General features: G+C 43.7%; 1 protein-coding gene and 1 long non-coding RNA gene across 6 annotated transcripts; one reads left to right on the forward strand and one right to left on the reverse strand.

Annotated features, from left to right (window-relative positions):
- Positions 1-263: 263 nt before the first annotated feature.
- On the forward strand, positions 264-16,819 carry RAB5B (RAB5B, member RAS oncogene family). 3 transcript variants are annotated; one of them, XM_007081477.3, is made up of 6 exons: positions 264-756; positions 11,130-11,392; positions 12,474-12,625; positions 13,017-13,139; positions 13,689-13,782; positions 14,121-16,819. In XM_007081477.3, the coding sequence occupies exons 2-6, from the start codon at positions 11,230-11,232 to the stop codon at positions 14,234-14,236; spliced, it is 648 nt and encodes a 215-aa protein (XP_007081539.1). In that variant the 5' UTR covers positions 264-756; positions 11,130-11,229; the 3' UTR covers positions 14,237-16,819. The 3 variants fall into 3 exon arrangements, with proteins under 3 accessions (XP_007081539.1, XP_042848436.1, XP_042848437.1); XM_042992502.1 differs by having other exon boundaries at positions 264-611; XM_042992503.1 differs by lacking the exon at positions 264-756 and adding an exon at positions 10,185-10,270.
- LOC122240367 lies at positions 7,750-13,768 on the reverse strand. Of its 3 annotated transcripts, XR_006219989.1 has the most exons (5): positions 13,680-13,768; positions 11,401-11,501; positions 10,850-10,980; positions 10,021-10,149; positions 7,750-7,916 (listed from the first exon to the last, which is right to left on the reverse strand). It is a non-coding gene; the product is annotated as an uncharacterized LOC122240367 (long non-coding RNA). The 3 variants fall into 3 exon arrangements; XR_006219988.1 differs by lacking the exon at positions 7,750-7,916 and having other exon boundaries at positions 9,895-10,149; XR_006219990.1 differs by lacking the exons at positions 7,750-7,916; positions 10,850-10,980 and having other exon boundaries at positions 9,895-10,149.
- Positions 16,820-16,952: the final 133 nt, after the last annotated feature.

Genomic DNA, 16,952 nt, shown 5'->3' on the forward strand with positions numbered 1-16,952 from the left:
GTCTCAACCCCACCAAAAAACATCTCAGACCGCCGGCGCGAGCCACCCGCAAAATTCCTGTCTTCTGGGGTCGCACAAAAAGGAGGACGCACCGACGTGAGCTATATTTTAATTCCCGGACTCCGGGTCCTTAGGTGAGGTATTTCTCTTTACGCCGCCAATTTGTCATAAAGGGCGGGGAGCTAGAGTCAGCCCCCGCCAAATTCGGGGGGAGGGGCGAAGGTCAGTAGCGGCCTTCCTAAGGCTACTTTCAACCCGCCTTGCCTGCCATTCAAGTTCCGAATTTTCCCAGTACTGGTTAAATCTTCACTTGGACCCGCCTCCATCACTCACCTGATTAGATGTTTATGAGTCAGAAGGCGGGGTCATGAGGGCGTCGAGATGTTATTGGTTGATATGTACGCCTGTCGGCAGTGCACCGCCCCCTGTCTCAGAAAGCTAGCTCCTTACTGGCTCCTCACTTCGTCCATCTTCGAGGTTTCCCTCTCTCTATTGGTCCGGAGCCCCGCCTGTCCAGTCCCTCGCTGGTACCCGTTGGTGACGGCGCCGGAAGAGGCCCGCCTTTCTCCAGAGGATTGGCGGATTAGTGCATACATCGCCCACCCTTGGTGGTAGGCGGGTAATCGTGCTATTGGCTGGGGCCCCCACCCCAAGGCGAGGAGGAGGAGGAGGAGGAGGGGCAGGAGGTTTGGTTGAGCTGCAGCTGTTTGTCTGTTCGACACAGGCTTGGGCCCGACGGGGGAGACGGAGCCCCAGGTACCGGGCTGATGGAGCCCACAAGGGCAGGGGCGGAGGCGCCCAGGAGAGGAGAGCGGACTGGCCTGAGAGCAGAGGCGGGTCTGGACCTCAGCGAGGGGTCAGGGCGGCCCACTGGAGAGGGGAGCAGGGGGCCGGGCCCCGGCAGGCCTAATGGGGGCGCTGAGGAGGGGGCCGGGCGGGCTGGGAGCCCGAAGTTGGTGAGGCCGGGAGGCGGCCGGGTTGTGTTGGCGGCCTGCGGGGGCCGAGGGCCGGCGCGGGAGGCCCGGGGCTGTGTGAGGGCAGGGGCAGGCCTCATTGAGCAGCTCTGAGGAGGGAGGAGCTGAGGGAAAGGGACGGGGCAACGGGTGAGGTAAGCCCATTTGCCGGGAGGTGCGGAGGGGTCAAACCAGACGCCCGGGCCGCGAGGATAACCGGGGCTGAGGCTTTCGAGCTGTCTAGTTGGAAGGGCCTGAGAAGGCATCTTAGTTGGGTAAGGGGCATTCTCTTCAGGGAAAGTGGCTATTATGAAAATAACTAGGGTGCTCTGAATTGAGCTGAGAGGGATTTGGGTTCATTGAGGGAGAACTGAGGCAAAGGAGGAAAGCTTTTCTAATCTAGAAGACTAGTTGGAGAAGTGGAAGCAGGGCCTGGTATCAGTTATGGGAGCTTCTGGGAATGCTCATGGGTGGACTGGAGGATCTGGGTCTTGAAAGGACCCACTCTTTTGTTCCTCTTAGTGGTGAGTTGTGGTGACTCGAAGTTTTTTGGTACTCCCGGGGTAGCGAATGAAGACAAAAGTTAAAAAAAAAAAAAAAAAATTGTGACTGTTGGCTGTTCCAACTGTTCCCTACACTTTTCCTTGGCTTCAACTTGTTTAAGGTGCAGTCTGTGTTTCTTCTTACCAACCTCAGCTGGGTTAGGGTGCAATGCTGTCTAAGAAGTAAGAAGTTGGATTTGGGGGGTGTTTGTTCTCACTTAATAATCTGATCTATGGTGATTACAGTATCTCTGACCTAGAAGCAGGGGATCAGCGATTGTATTATCTGCCCTGGAAAGGGGCTTAAGAGATCCCCAGCCACAGATCTTCTGACCATAGTCGGTGAAACTTTTATGGGACTTCAACTTGGGTATTTCCCAGGCAGGTAATGGTTAGGTGGAACAAGCCTGGAAATATGAGGTGATATCACTGAGGAAGGGATTTGAGGAAGAGTGAGAAATTCCATTCCAGAAGGTTGGCATCACCCCTATTCTTTGTCTACTTCTTCAGGAGCCCAGGTAAAAGTTGGGTCAAACAGTGAGGCATATGAGGAACGGGTGAGTAGAGAAAAAGATGGATTACTAAGGCACAGGAATCACATTCTCCACCCCCCCCCCATATATTTTTAATGGTCTTCTGATCTCCTTAGTCCCCTATAGTTGGAGTTTATTGGATTTTCCCTTATACTTCCTCCTTTTACCCTCTTATACAAATGTATTTTATGATTATATTTCTTCTTAATTACACAAGTAATATGTACATATTTTTAAATATTCAGGCTGTACAGAAGTGTAAAAAGTGTAAATCTTCACACACATACTTCACTCATTTTATCCAGAAAGGTCAGAGATAAGAGACAACAGATCAGACTAATCTTACTTTGGGGGATGTGCCACCAAAGGCAATTCTGTTTTCATGTTCCCACTAAACTCTGGTTTCTCATTCTTTCCAGTTTTCTCTTCTGGAATGATACTCTCTTATTTATTGTGCTCCTTTCACAGATCATTTTGTCTTCTACCAAATTCACACAAGCAGAGAGCTATACTTTGGGTTATTCCTCCTCACCTTAAAACACAGAGCACCGCACCTCCCCCCCCCCCCCCCCCCCCCCCCCCCGCCCAGCATCCCCCAGTTGTGCATTAGGTATCCTAGGAAATGCCCAAATAGATGGCCAATACTTTTTTTATGGGCAGGAAAGAAGCATTGAGGTAAATCTTTTTGTTTGGGAGAATTATTGGCATCTTTGCTAAAGTGAGGAATTTGAGACCTCCATCTTCTGGTTCATGGCCTCTGCGTGTTCAGACATTCATTGAATATCTTTTCATTAACCCAAAAGAAGACAATGGCTCTCCTAAGGGGCCCCTGTATCTGTCTTTCTGTAGTGATGTGAGAAGCTCTCAAGTTTCTCTGGATTTGAAATTGGTTTTCCTCTAAACCTCAGTACAGCTAGGACATTTCATACTACCACCTTATTAATTGAATTTGTTCTTACTGGCTCTAGAAGCCCTCTAATGTGCCCAGCCTTTGTACAGAGCCCTCAGAAACTTCAATTATGTCCCCCAGGAGTTTTTCTTTTCCTTCTGCAAAGCCAGTCCTAGAGAAAATTGTGTGGATATGTGTCTATGTGTGTGTTTTAATCCTCTACAGGCTTTGCCATTTTCTACATCCTGGTGGTATCGTGTCCCTTTCTTCTAGACTTTTTTTTTTCTTTTTTGTCTTTTCCACCTTCTTTTTAATCCAAGTCTACCTTCAAGAAACAATCTGACACAGGGGCGCCTGGGTGGCGCAGTCGGTTAAGCGTCCGACTTCAGCCAGGTCACGATCTCGCGGTCTGTGAGTTTGAGCCCCGCGTCAGGCTCTGGGCTGATGGCTCGGAGCCTGGAGCCTGTTTCTCATTCTGTGTCTCCCTCTCTCTCTGCCCCTCCCCCGTTCATGCTCTGTCTCTCTCTGTCCCAAAAATAAATAAAAAACGTTGAAAAAAAATTTTTTTTAAAAAAAAAGAAACAATCTGACACAGATCCAGAATTATAAAAATGTATTTGGAGAAGAGGGCTTTCCCATTGTCCTTCAAGTCATACCTCCTATCTTCTAACTCTCACCTTGCCCAGGAGCAAGGATTGCTTTTCTGTAGTTTGCTTATTTGTATGCATTGATACGAATTTGACTTCTGAGGATATATAAGTTAGGAGAAGCAAGTGTGTAGGCTGCTCCCTAATCCTAAAGCATTTCAGATTGGAAAGTAACCAAAGTGTAAGACAGTAAACTCAAAATAAGGAAATGCAACAGCCCTCAAGGAGGAAGGATACCTTAAAACCCTACACAGTACACTCCCACTTCCCAAGAGTGTTTTAGGAAAGAATTAGTCATTGAACAGTAACTGAGCTTAGAAAGGAGCCAACCAGGTGGGCAAAGTGTATGCAGATTTCTGAGCCAGGCTGTAACTTTGATTTAGGGGCAGTGGATACCTTTTCAGAATGTCCTCTAACTGTGGTGGTGTGATGGTGGGTTTTTTTGTTTTTTGTTTTTTTAACTTGTGTTTCTCAAGTTCAGGAATTAATAGAGATAATGACCCAAAGTTTTTTGAACACTTAACATTAACTGAAAACTCAGGGAACTTGTTTTAAGCCACAGTTGCTTCAGTGTTAAGGTGGGAGGGCCACATATTGGGTGTGATTAGGCCATCTGAGCATAGTAACGGGTGACAGGAAAAGCAGTTAGCCCATGTGAGTTGCAACAGTACTTTGTGGGCTGGGTCTCAAGGGGGCCCTCCATCCAAGGGAGATCACAAAGAGGCCAGGGAGAGAATTGGTATTCTGAGGACTATTAAAAACATTCCCAAATGGAACTGAGTAAGAAGCTATCCAGGTGGCACAAAAAGGGGAAGAATAGATGGAGGAAAGCAGGACTGCTTTAGCCTTAATTAATTTAGAGAGCATTTAATGAACACCTACTAGGAACCAGGCATTGTGCTGGAAAGTCAAAATGACATAAAAAAAAATAGTAACACTTTTTGAGAGGTTGATAGTTCAGCAGAACAAACACACACAATTAACTCATATAATGTAATAAATGCTGTGATAGAAATACCGTCGTAATTCTAGGGGACCCCAGAGGAAACTGATGAATTCTGCTGGGTGAGAAGGTGTCTCACAGAGAAGGTGACATTTAAGCTTGGCCTTAAAAGATAAATTACGAGTTTACTCTCACAAAGTGGGGAAGGACATTCCAAATCTTTCCTAGGTCAATAGAGTTTGTACTACCATACTGATAAGAGATAAGTATGCTTTTTACCTCTTAGGGACATAGAAGGGAGAGTGGGGGGAAGTGGAAGGACTCTCTCATTTAAGACAGTGACTCATTAATTAACATTGGTCAACACAATGAAAGAGCTGAGCCAAGTAGTAGAACTCTCAGTTCAAGATTTTAGTAATTTGGGGTCTAAAAGAAGTTGAGAGTTGAAGGTATTCACTGGCTTTTGTCCTATCTTCCCTAATCATTAAATCTCTTACATTAGTCCCCAGCACACAGACCCTTGTAAAAGTTACCACTCTTTCCCTATCATTTATTCCATTAAATCATTTCTATTTCAGCCTTCCTGGCAGGGTTGGTCAAGACCTTCTAGAGAGGCATGGTAATGAGTGAATTGTTCTGTTAGAAGAATATAGAACTGGATTCTAGTTCTCAGGGAAGTCCTGGGTCTGTCTACCTGGTTTTAGTCCCAAAGGAAGTACTTATCTAAACTGAATAGAGGCAGAAACTATCCAATCTAAGCTCTTGATCCAGTCCTGGTGCCCTCTTCAGGGTTCAATTCAGAGTTAGCATCTCCTGCTTCCTTAAGAGGTATAGTGGTATACTACTAGCAAGAGTACATGACTTGGAGTACTTACCAAAAAGAGATTTAGCTGTCTGTATGGTAACACCTGGCAAGTTGATTAATAATATGTGCCTCAGTTACCTTACCTGTAAAATACAGAGACTGGACTAGACCTCTAGACTGCCTCTTATCTGGCAAACTGACCTTATGGGACTGACATTTGAGTGTGGGCTAGACTCCAGTGGCAATGTATCTGGAAGTTAGTCTCTGTTAATAGGTGATAGTCTTCTAGAGGCTTCATAATGTGTTTGGCTCAGACACTCAAAGATACCAAGTGGAAGGGGGGCTGAAGAATAGAGTCTTGCTCTGCTGGAACCAGCAAACTGAGAAACCTTTCCTATGCATACTTTTCCTGAGCTTTTAGGGGAGCTACCCAAACTAATGAACGGACCCCTTCATCCTCCACCTTCCCCTCCCCAGTGGGCTGATGCCATGGTCAAACCTCAGTCCTCCCTAGTCAATGGTCATTTGATAAACCATTTTTGTGGAGCTGCACTTCTAAGGGAAGTTAAATCTGATTTTTTTCTCTCCCAATCTGAAAGGGTTGAAGGGAAGAATAACTTCCTTGTCCTCCCTTTTTTTGCCTCAGGTTTGAAGGTAATCATCACACCACTTGGCTGGGTGGCAGTGGTTTATGTTTTGTCTTTGAACGGATCATTTGCCTACTGTCAACTCTTAGGAAAAAAAAAAAAAGTCACCACTAGGAATCATTTGAATCTTATGTATATTACTTCATATCTGTACCCCTGATCTTTTGAAAGTCTAGCTATTGCATAGAAAACATAATAGCCTTATATACATGTTGGGGTTGAAGATCAAGGCACAGTGATGGGCAGCCCATCAATTACTGTGAACAGGGAAGGTAAGACATATTATTGAGGTGACGCATCGGGTAGGAGGTAGTTTTTTCTAACCCACTAGTTTCTAATCTGTGACAATCCAAGGTTGCTTAGTAGCAAGAAAGTTTGCTGATTTGTCTGTGGGGGTAACAAGGGTTTTGCAATCTGAATGTGCTTGTGACTTTCCTATCTCCACATTTCCCCTACTCCCTACTACTATTTTCCCAGGCCTAGAGCCATGTGCCTATGAAAATTCAGTCCATTCTAACTCCCATGTTTTCTCCTTGTAAAGTAGTAACATTGAGGCTTAGTGTTCTGCCCCTTAGATCACATGCTTTGAAATAGTTGAAAATGTAAGCAAATAATTGGGGCACCTGGGTGGCTCAGCGGGTAGAGCATGCAACTCTTGATCTTGGGGTTGTGAGTTCAACCCATCTTGGATGTAGAGCTTACTTTAAGAAAGAAAGGAAGGAAGGAAGGAAAAGGAAAGAAAGAAAAAGTGAGCAAATAAGTCAAAGAATCTAGTAACTTTTCCTGTTGTGTCTTAAAGAATATAGCATATGTATGTCACCTAAAGGAAACTTGATCAGCTTATCATCTGTTTTTTCCTATTGTGTCATCTGTTTTCTGTTCTAAAGTGTAGAGTTATAATGGCCTATCTTTTCTTATGAAACAGTGTATATGAAGTGCCACACAAATATGTTTTTAAAAATCATTCCTCACAGATTCTAAGAAACTCTAAGGGAAAGAAATTTCTTTTTTTTAATGTTTATTCTTTTTTTTTTTTTTTTAATGTTTATTCTTGAGAGAGAGAGAGAGAGAGAGAGACAGAGCGCAAGCAGGGGAGGGTCAGAGAGAGAGGGAGACACAGAATCTGAAGCAGGCTCCAGGCTCTGAGCTGTCAGCACAGAGCCTTGACACAGGGCTTGAACCCATGAACCATGAGATCATGACCTGAGCCGAAATTGGATGCTTAACTGACTAAGCCACCCAGGCACCCCAGGAATTTCTTAAATGTACCCAGAACTTTGGAAGTGAATTCAAATTTCACTCTTTACTACTTTTTCCAACCCCCTCCCTCCCCAAAGATCCTTATAGATAAGGAAGCCAGGGCTCAGAAAGGCAAAGGGAGTAGCGTAAGATCACAGTGGATTATAACTGGCAAAGCAGAGTGTAAAACCCAACCTTGCTTGATTCCAAAGCCGTTACCAGCACTACACGGGACTGCCCCTGTCTAATTTGACTCCCCATTTTCATAATTGTGTCATAACTTCAGTAGCAGGGTTGAAGAATCCTCTGACCCCTGGAGAGCTATAGTCAGCCCTCATCTTAATTTCATCTAGATGTTTTATAACAGTAACCATAACCTATAGGCTGGCGAGAGACTAGACTTCCTCCCATCCTTATTAACCCCTCCTTCCTTGTCAGGCCTCTCCAGAGCAGTTTTTTAAACTTTTTTTTTTTAATCATGACTCCTAATAAAACAAAACATTTTACATCATAATTCAATGTGTGTACATAAAGTGAAACATTCTCACAAAATGATTCTTATTTACAACATACTTATTTTTTTCTTTAAAAAAAATTTTTTTTAACATTTATTTATTTTGAGAGAGAGAGGAGAAAGAGAATCCCAAGCAGCCTCCACACTGTTAGCACAGAGTCTGACATGGATGGGGCTTAAACTCTTGAACCACGAAGTCACGACCTGAGGCAAAATCAAGAGTCAGATGCTCAACCAACTGAACCACCCAGGCACTCCCCCCCCCCACCCTTTTTTTTAATATACTGATCATGATCCACAAGTGATTTCAAGGTCATTATTGGTTTACAACTCCCAGTTTGAAAAAGAGCTAAAGCATGTGACTAGTGGCTAAGAACCTAATTAATACCGATTCTTGGAGTACTGGATCCCAGAATTTAGGATTTTGTGGACCAATTTAAATTTGAGGGTTTTTGTTTTCCCACATACTGGTATTTAGAAGTCTTACTATTGCCAATCAACACCATTATATTTTTAAAGCATTAAAACAGTTATTTAGAAAGCTTTTAAAAAATATGCTTCCTAAAAATATAATTAAAAAAATATATATTTCCTCTTTAAAAAAAGAAAGAATTTGGTAGAATGAAAACCTCTTAAGTCCTTCACATAACACCCTCCTCAATCCTACTCTCCTCAGAGAGAGGTAACAAAATTGTTAACAAATTTGTATGTATTCTTCCAAAATGTTTTATATGCAGAATTTTGTTTTACATATGTAGGATCCAACCATGTGTTTTGTACTACAACTTTTTAACAACAGGTGTTAGAGGTTTTTCTATATAATACATATTTACCTTTGAGAGGAAATTGATACTAAGAAAGTAAGAAGTTAGAAGTCTTGTTACAGAGAATATTCTTTTAAATTGAATAAATTTAGCTTTATGAAAAACTTGCTATATCGTCTTTATTTTTACCATTTCCTCATGAACCACTGAAAACACCACAAAATAGCCTGTGTGTATCTGGATTCGTAGGACTCACTGGCCTGGGGAATATAAAATACCCAGTAGAATCAGAGTAATTTCTTACATTCCTCTGTCTTAATCTAGTCTACTTTGGGACTTTTTGGAGTTCTCATTGATCTTTTCTGTAAATCAGGGCCACTAAATAATACTTACTTTTTTTTCCTCAAGTTTATTTATTTTGAAAGAGAGAGTGCGAACAGAAGAGGGGCAGAAAGGGGGGAGGGGGGGTCGATTTCATGACTGAGATCACGACCTGAGCCAAAACCAGGAGTTGGATGCTTAACCGACAGAGCTGCCCAGACTCCCCAACAATACTTATTTTTTAGCACTATGCTAAATATATCTTTTCCTTAATCTTTATTGCTACTCTGTGAGTTAGATGTTTTTTCCATTTTATAAAGGTGGAAGGAAAGGCTCAGAGAAATTTCTTGATGTCGTTAATAATGAGGAGTGCCTGGATGGCTCAGTCGGTTAAGCATCCAACTCGATTTCAGCACAGGTCATTATCTCGGGGTCCAGAGATAGAATGTCAAGCTTTTGCTCCACACTGGGTGTGAAGCCTGCTTGAGATTCTTTCTCCTCTCTCCCTCCCCAGCTCACACATGCACACTCAAAAAAAAATGATTAGTGGTTTAATCATGAAGCACTTTTTGCCGCATATTTATTTTTTAAGTTTATTCATTTTGAGAGAGAGAACATGCGCATGCTGGGGAGGGGCAGAGAAAGAGGGAGAAAGAATCCCAAGCAGGATCCACACTGAGCATGGAGCCCAAGGCAGGGCTCAATCTCACAACCATAAGATGATGACCTGAGCTGAAATCAAAGAGTCAGAAGTTTAACCAACTGAGCCACCCAGATGCCCCTGTCAATACTTATTTGTGTTATCTCAGTCCTCACAACAGCTTTATGCAGCCCATAAACTATTATCCCATTTTACAGATGAAAGAAATGCACAGATAGATTTAGTAATCTGCCCAAAGCTTCACAGGTAGTAAGCAAAACTGTAAAATAAACCCAGTGAATTAGACTTCATAGTCTTTGTTCCTCTGCACTGCCTCCTGTATAATTTTTCTCTTTACTATCTTTATTCTATCTTTACTAGAATTACAGATTGTTAACGCTGATTTGACTCCAAAGCATCTTGCTATAGTGACAAAATAATGTTTCCCCACGTGCCATAAAGTATGTTTATGGAGTTATTAGAATCAGCCTTGGAGAACAGAAAGATTAATTTGAACAAAGTACAACCAAAGTAACGCTTAGGTTTTGGACAGAAGTTTTGCATATTCTAATCATGCTAACACCTTTGAATCTTATAGTTCCTTTCCCCTCAGAATCAGAATGATGAAATATATTCAGGTTTGGATGATTAGACTCTCAGAAGTCTCCACTTCTGTCTCTGTCTCCTCTTCTACCACCAGCTTTCCAAGCTCCTTGGGAGGTTAAAAAAAAAAAAAAAAAAAAAAAGGTGGTTCAGTTTCTTTTCATCAAATGTTTATTGCTTGAAAACTTATCCCTGCATCATCCTCTGGAGACTCCTGCTTGTGTCAAAAGGTACACCTTTCTCTGCTTCAAATTTGGAGGGCTACAGCTGTTAGGCCCATTTAGTGTGGAGAGTAATCTAATCCCTAGGCACCAGGAAGACAGCTGCAAGTTGAGAGGTCAAGCCTACTGATTCTTAGACATGGTAGATTCTTAGACTCAGAGAGGTGGCAGAAGCAAAAAGAAAGAGTTGATCCTGAATGCGGTTTGTTAGTTGTCTATGGTCTATTTCTCTACTCACCTTTGACCAGAAATGATAAAGGGACAGATTTCTCTGGCAAATGGACCCTGGTTAGAGTTTCAGAAACATCAAGAAGACTGGTTGTGTATGAAGGATATGGACCCAGAAGCTACCCCTCTGCTCCTAGGGAGGGGTGACTCATCCCACACCCCTAGAGTGCATCTCTCATTTTGAAAGCTAGAAAAAAGATGGGGGTGAGGGGAAGGACAGCACCAGGGATACCAAGGAGATACTGGGGGTCTACGGTACTTGTGGGTAGATTTGGGTGTTCTTCGGGCCAACTAAAAATTGATCAATTTGCTGTTTGAAGATCTGGTGGAAAAGTAATGGGAAATAAACTTATTTCATACCATTTTCAGTCTCTCCATTTCAGCTCCCTTAGCAGTTGGAGATTATGTAGTAGGGCAGACTCCACTTCCGATGCAATTTTTATTTTATTGTTCTGCATTCTTACCACTGAGTGTCAGCCACCTGGGACCCTCTCCATGGGGTTGATGGGGTTAATTGGGTTGATTTTAATTATTAAGTCCTCATAGGAGCAAAGAAATTAGGAGATTTATCTTTTCTCTAAAACTGATTGCAGCAGCAATGGCCCGGTGTTTAATTTTACCCACTTTTTTTTTCTTGCAGGACTGTTGAAGCCTGAAGTCCCCTCCCCTTCCCCCTTCCCCCTTTGCCGCTTTGTGGCATCCCCCCTCCCTCCACCCTTTCCCATTCGGATAATCTAGCCATGACTAGCAGAAGCACAGCCAGGCCCAATGGGCAGCCCCAGGCCAGCAAAATATGCCAGTTCAAATTGGTCCTGCTGGGTGAATCTGCAGTGGGGAAGTCTAGTCTGGTATTACGTTTTGTCAAAGGGCAGTTTCATGAGTACCAGGAGAGCACCATTGGAGGTGAGTACCTCAGGGAAAGAGGAGGTTCAGTGTGTAGTGAGGCTTTTTGAAGGGAGATCTAGAGACCTGATTGTGGAGCTGGCCTTTTTAGCTCTCTGGAACGGAAATCCTTTATAAAACAGAAGAAAAAAAAATTGTCATAATGGCAAAAAATAGATCTATGTTTGTCCTCTTGCTTCCTAGAAGAAAATTAGAAAGGTTGACCTTTGCACACCAAGAAAATCACTAATTTTTTTTTAATCTGTTTGTCTTCTTCCTCTCACTTTCCTCTTAATCCAATTGAAGTTTAGTTGAGTGTCATCTTGAGCAGGGTTGGCTTAAAGCAGTGATTCATAATCAAAAGTGTACATCAGAATCACCCGGGGAACATTTTTATCCTGTCATGCTTGGGCCCTGCCCTAGATGTACTGATCAGTATGGGAAGTAGGGTGAATTTGGTGGAGGTGTAGACATGTATGTTTGGAAAAGCTCTGTAGAAGAGGCTGGAACTAAATATAAAAGATAAAAGACATCTGCCTTTCCCACCTTTGCTACCTTCTCCCTTCTACTATTCCCAAGGGCAGTAATTCAGTAAAAGATCTTTTATGAGAACTCTCATGTTACACCTTCCCTACTTTTACTAGTAACCTTGGAAATGCAGTGTTCTTGGACCAGCAGAAGATTATATAAAAAAGTAACAGCCAAATTATATCGCTAATAGTGGGATCTGTCATCAGTCTTTAAAATCTTCTAATTAATTATTGATGTGACCTTTATTTGAAACTTATTTTCTGTCATTATCCCTTATTCCTCTATTTTGGTTAGAAGAGAGATAAGTGTCAGCTCCTCTCTCTAACATTCATAGCTTATGTGCCCCCACTACTTAGAGGAACTTCTGGCAGGAAGGACTTAGCCAAGGGCAGTCTTAATCCTGGTTCTAAGACCTATACATAAGGAGAGGAACTCTAAACCTTTTCCTTAGCTGAATGACCTGGTTGGTAACTGGTCTTAGACTGAGAATGGAGATACTATGAAGGGGGCTGGGATTTTCCCATTGATCCTCCTACTTACAACTTCTTCCCCTCCATTCTCTCATCCACAGCGGCCTTCCTCACCCAGTCTGTTTGTCTAGATGACACAACAGTCAAGTTTGAGATTTGGGACACAGCTGGGCAGGAGCGATACCATAGCTTGGCCCCCATGTACTACAGAGGTGCCCAAGCTGCCATTGTGGTTTATGACATTACTAATCAGGTAAGTGGGCTGTGAAGTTTCTTGCTTTTATTAATAGGAATTAAATTAGGTGGGGAAGAAAAAACAAGTTCTTGAAATGGCAAAATAAAATAAGAGTATAAATTCTACTCCCAAGTGCTGGTAAGACAGAGGTAATGACACAAGTGGTTTCAGTGAGGGAAGGTTGCCTAGAAGAGGTGAGTTTTGAGACAGGGTTTTGAAGGTGATGGGCCTGGGGCACCTGGCTGGCTCAGTTGGTGGAGCATGTGACTCTTGATCTTGGGCTTGTGGGTTCAAGCCCCACGTTGGGTATAGAAATTACTTAATAAAATCTTAAGTTAAAAAAAAAGAAGGTGATGGGCCTAGATTGGCAGTCATTCTAGCCTACCTTCTCTTCCTCATGTTTTCCTAGGAAACCTTCGCTCGAGCGAAGACATGGGTAAAGGAACTACAGCGACAGGCCAGTCCTAGCATCGTTATTGCCCTGGCGGGGAACAAAGCTGACCTGGCCAATAAGCGCATGGTGGAGTATGAAGTAAGTTGGCCCATAGAATCCCTCTGTAACACACTCCCTCTGTACTTGGGATCTTTAGTCCCCAAACCTGCCCTCTCTGAAAACCTCATCTGAGGACATTTATCATCTCCATTCCCCAGTTCCACACCAGGCTAAATACAACAATACTGTGACCCTAATGACAGCTAGGAGATTTTAGAGGAGTCAGAAAAAAACTTTAGAGCAGAGGGGTAGGGGAGTACCAGCTACAGGGGTATCAATGTGAAAACAGGAAAGAGGGAGCAGGTGAATTTGAGGTAAGGGACTATTCAAGTGTCACAACCTAAAAGCCCCCAACCAATTTACCTTCTCCCTCATTATCAAGATTCCTGATATCTGCTTGTTGGATTAAATGGTCTAGACCATGAGTTATCCTTGAGGAAGTCGTCACCAAAATATGAGTCCAGAGCCAGCTGGCTCAGAGGGCAATTAAACCTAGGATACTACCTAGCTCTGGTGCTACATGGAAGTGGAAAGACAGTACTTGTTCCTGTCTTACATTCTGAGTACCAGTATACCCACCCCTTGCAGGAGGCCCAGGCGTATGCAGATGACAACAGCTTATTGTTTATGGAGACTTCAGCCAAGACAGCTATGAACGTGAATGATCTCTTCCTGGCAATAGGTAAGGTCAGAACAGCCTGGGGTCTTCCTGTCTTTTTGCCTTGCCTCTTGGCAAGATCACTAGCCCAAGTCATAAAGACAGAGGGGAGTGTCTCCTCCTGTGAAAACTTTAGGTATGGAAATAACTTTCCATTATGACTTCCATCCTTTGGCTACAGCTTTAGCCCCCATCCCCCCACATCTTTAATGTAGTTTACAAAAGTGAACCTTCCCCTCTTCAAAACATTCTTTTAATCTCTCACATTTCCCCTTTCCCCATATCACTCCCCCACCCAATAGTCTTTTTGGAGAGATGAGTAAAATCTACCATACTTTTTTCCCTTCTCTTTTTATCTCTAGCTAAGAAGCTGCCAAAGAGCGAACCCCAGAATCTGGGGGGTGCAGCAGGCCGAAGCCGGGGTGTGGATCTCCATGAGCAGTCCCAGCAGAACAAGAGCCAGTGTTGTAGCAACTGAGGGGGTGGCTAGCAGCAAACAAGTATGGAGCTAGCACGAGAGCTAAGAAATAACCTCCATCCCCACCCCTCAGCACACAGCCCCTACGGTAACAGCACACTGAGCCCTGGCTCCCAAGGGCTGCCTCCTGACAGCTCCGTCATGGCACTTTTTAACGCTTCAGCAACCAACACCAGGCAGCTGTTGCCACTGGCCTCCTACCCCTACTCTGGGGCTTGGGGGTCAGATCCCCCAGGACTTACCTTCCAAAACAAACTTTCTTCACTTTGTATTATAGGTGCAAGACAGTGACCTACTTATCTTTCCTCCTCCTCCTCCTCCTCCTCCTCCTCCTCCTCCTCCTCATTTTTCCAGAAAACATTTTTTTGTCTCCTGCCCCTTCCCCTTCTGCTTTTGGTCAATCCCTGTTCTTGATCCCCTTTTCCTCCTCTCCCCAGGATGGAGAAGGTGGTGAACCCAGGAACTGAGGAAGGAGGTTTCCAGTTCAGTCACATTAAAGGGCCCTGGGGGAGAGTAAGGCTCAGAGCGGGAGGGAGTAAGGAAACCTTTCCTTTTTGTTTTTATTTGGTTGGAGTTTCTCGTATTTGAAAACACTGCAGTCTCCATGAGTTGGCCTTGTGGAGGGTGTTTCTAGGTAGAGATGAGAATGGGAAGGCAAGCTCTTGGGTACCAGGTGGGAGTTGTGTTGTTAGCTAACTGGGCGGAGGTAGAGGAGGTGGAGATGCAGTGTCACCTGTGGCTCTGGAACTGTTCCAAGGCCTGATTTCCCCCTCACCCAGCCTCTTAGGTAGCTTCTCCCCCATAGTGGGGGAGACTCTGGACCCCAGAGTCCTCCAAAGAATCTTCACTGGTTGCCTGCATCTTTGGCTCTGCTGTGATCTAATTAGAGGAGGGACCAGTTTCTGAATCCCATCCTCTGATTTATACATATGCATTTTTTTCTCTGGCCTTTAGATGGCCTCAGCCCCAGCCACTATATTCCCCTGCAGTTTGCACTTTAATTGGTGGTAGTTCAGTTGGGATACTTGTTTTATGGGGGTTTTGATTGATTTACCTGCCCTCTCACCTTTTTAATTAAATGGAACCCAAGGTAGTATATATATGAGGTTTGGGGAGGGGCTGTAGAGAACAGGACCAGTGGCAGCTACTCAAGTCCAGTCTCCATTGCTTGCTTCCTCCAGCTCTGACTCTTAACCTATATTCTTGCCAACCTAGCTCTCAAGTATAGGTTTGCCTTTCCTGGGGAATTAACTGAGCAACTGGAGAGTGGTCTCGGGATAGCCTAGGCCATTGTATGGGAGTGAAGAGGGGTGTCAGGCAGGAGGGAGGAGTTTTCTATCCTTTCCTAGGGTTCACATTCAATTTGATCCAACCATTACTGTGTCTTTTCTACTTCCCTGTAAATAGGTATGATCTTTATTCCCATTGTACAGTCTGTTCTGTCCTCCACCTCCCATCAATCAGGCCCTGTTTCTTTTCTCCTTTGTTAGTATCTTCCATTTAGTCCCTCAATTCTTATCCTCATACTCACCCCCAGCCAGTGGTTTAATCCATGTACCACTAGAAGTTAATACCACAGGCCTACTTGTGGACCCCTCAAATCATAACACCTGTTCCTGTGGACAGGGAACAACTGCCACTGAAGGTCCGTCACAGCTGTCTCACGTCACCAGAGGATGTTGGTCCCTTCTAAATCTCTAGCCACTCTTCTTGGCCTCTCTCATCTGGTGTTCTAGCATATCTTTGTGAAGCCATCAAGGCAAGAGAGAGCTCTAAACTCCTTCTTGTTCCAGCCCAGAATTTTGGGAAAATTGGGGGAAGTAAGATAGGAAAGGTCACAGTGACCTAGGATTGGAACCTTTCTACCCTTTGATTTGCAGACTGCCCTCTGTCCCAGAGCAGCTGAGAAATCCTTGAAGCTGAGATTCCGAAGGACCCAGCTTAGGTTCTTCCACTTAGGCCTCAATTCCCTTCCTTTTCTAGGGGCAGCCTTAGTTCCCGTGGCCCTGAAACACATATATTTTTCTCTTCCTTTCCCAGCACCCACTAGCCCCCCAAAGCACCCAGTGCATCCTTATAAGTGGAAGAACTAGGATCGCTCTCTTAAATTCCTTAGAAATGAAGGGGTTTTTTTTTTGTTTTTTTTTCTCTGTGCATCTTTCCCCCTGGAATGGGAGTGAAGTGGTTCATTGCCTTGGGGCTGGGAAACCATTTCTCCAGGCTTTTTCTCCCCTCCCCAGCCCCCTTAGGAACAGGATTGGCCTTAGCTTTTAGGCCTATCTGCTGCTTTCCTTCTACTTCCTACCAGTTCTTCTGCTTTCCTTTGAGCTTTCTTGGGCTTGGGGATCTTAGTTTTTATTTCCCAGCTCTTCATTTTTTTTCTTCCCTTCTGATCAGTTTTTTTTTTTTTTTAGGCGGGGGTGGGGGGGTGTCCTTTTTTTTTTTTTCTTCTAAGAAAGCATTTGCCTTTTTTCCCTTTTCTTCCTCTCCCAACATAACAATCGTGGTAACAGAATGCGACTGCTGATTTACCGATGTATTTAATGTAAGTAAAAAAGGAAAAAAAAAAAAAAAAGAAAAGTGTATTGGAGTGTTGCTTCTTTTTTTCTTTTTTCTTTCTTTTTTCTTTTTTTTTCTTTTTCTTTTTTTTTTTTCTTTTGCTATTTGATACTAGAAATTTGGAAGAAAGGGCATTCAATGTTTTCGTGAATCAGAA

This window comes from Panthera tigris, chromosome B4 (assembly GCF_018350195.1).
Source record: "Panthera tigris isolate Pti1 chromosome B4, P.tigris_Pti1_mat1.1, whole genome shotgun sequence".
Lineage (NCBI taxonomy): Eukaryota > Metazoa > Chordata > Mammalia > Carnivora > Felidae > Panthera > Panthera tigris.

Bases quoted from the DNA above. Each gene is read 5' to 3' on its own strand.
- RAB5B (XM_007081477.3), top strand. From the start codon at position 11,230: ATGACTAGCAGAAGCACAGCCAGGCCCAATGGGCAGCCCCAGGCCAGC. The intron at 11,393-12,473 runs GTGAGTACCTCA...TCTCATCCACAG, and splicing joins CCAGGAGAGCACCATTGGAG to CGGCCTTCCTCACCCAGTCT. The intron at 13,140-13,688 runs GTAAGTTGGCCC...CACCCCTTGCAG, and splicing joins AGCGCATGGTGGAGTATGAA to GAGGCCCAGGCGTATGCAGA.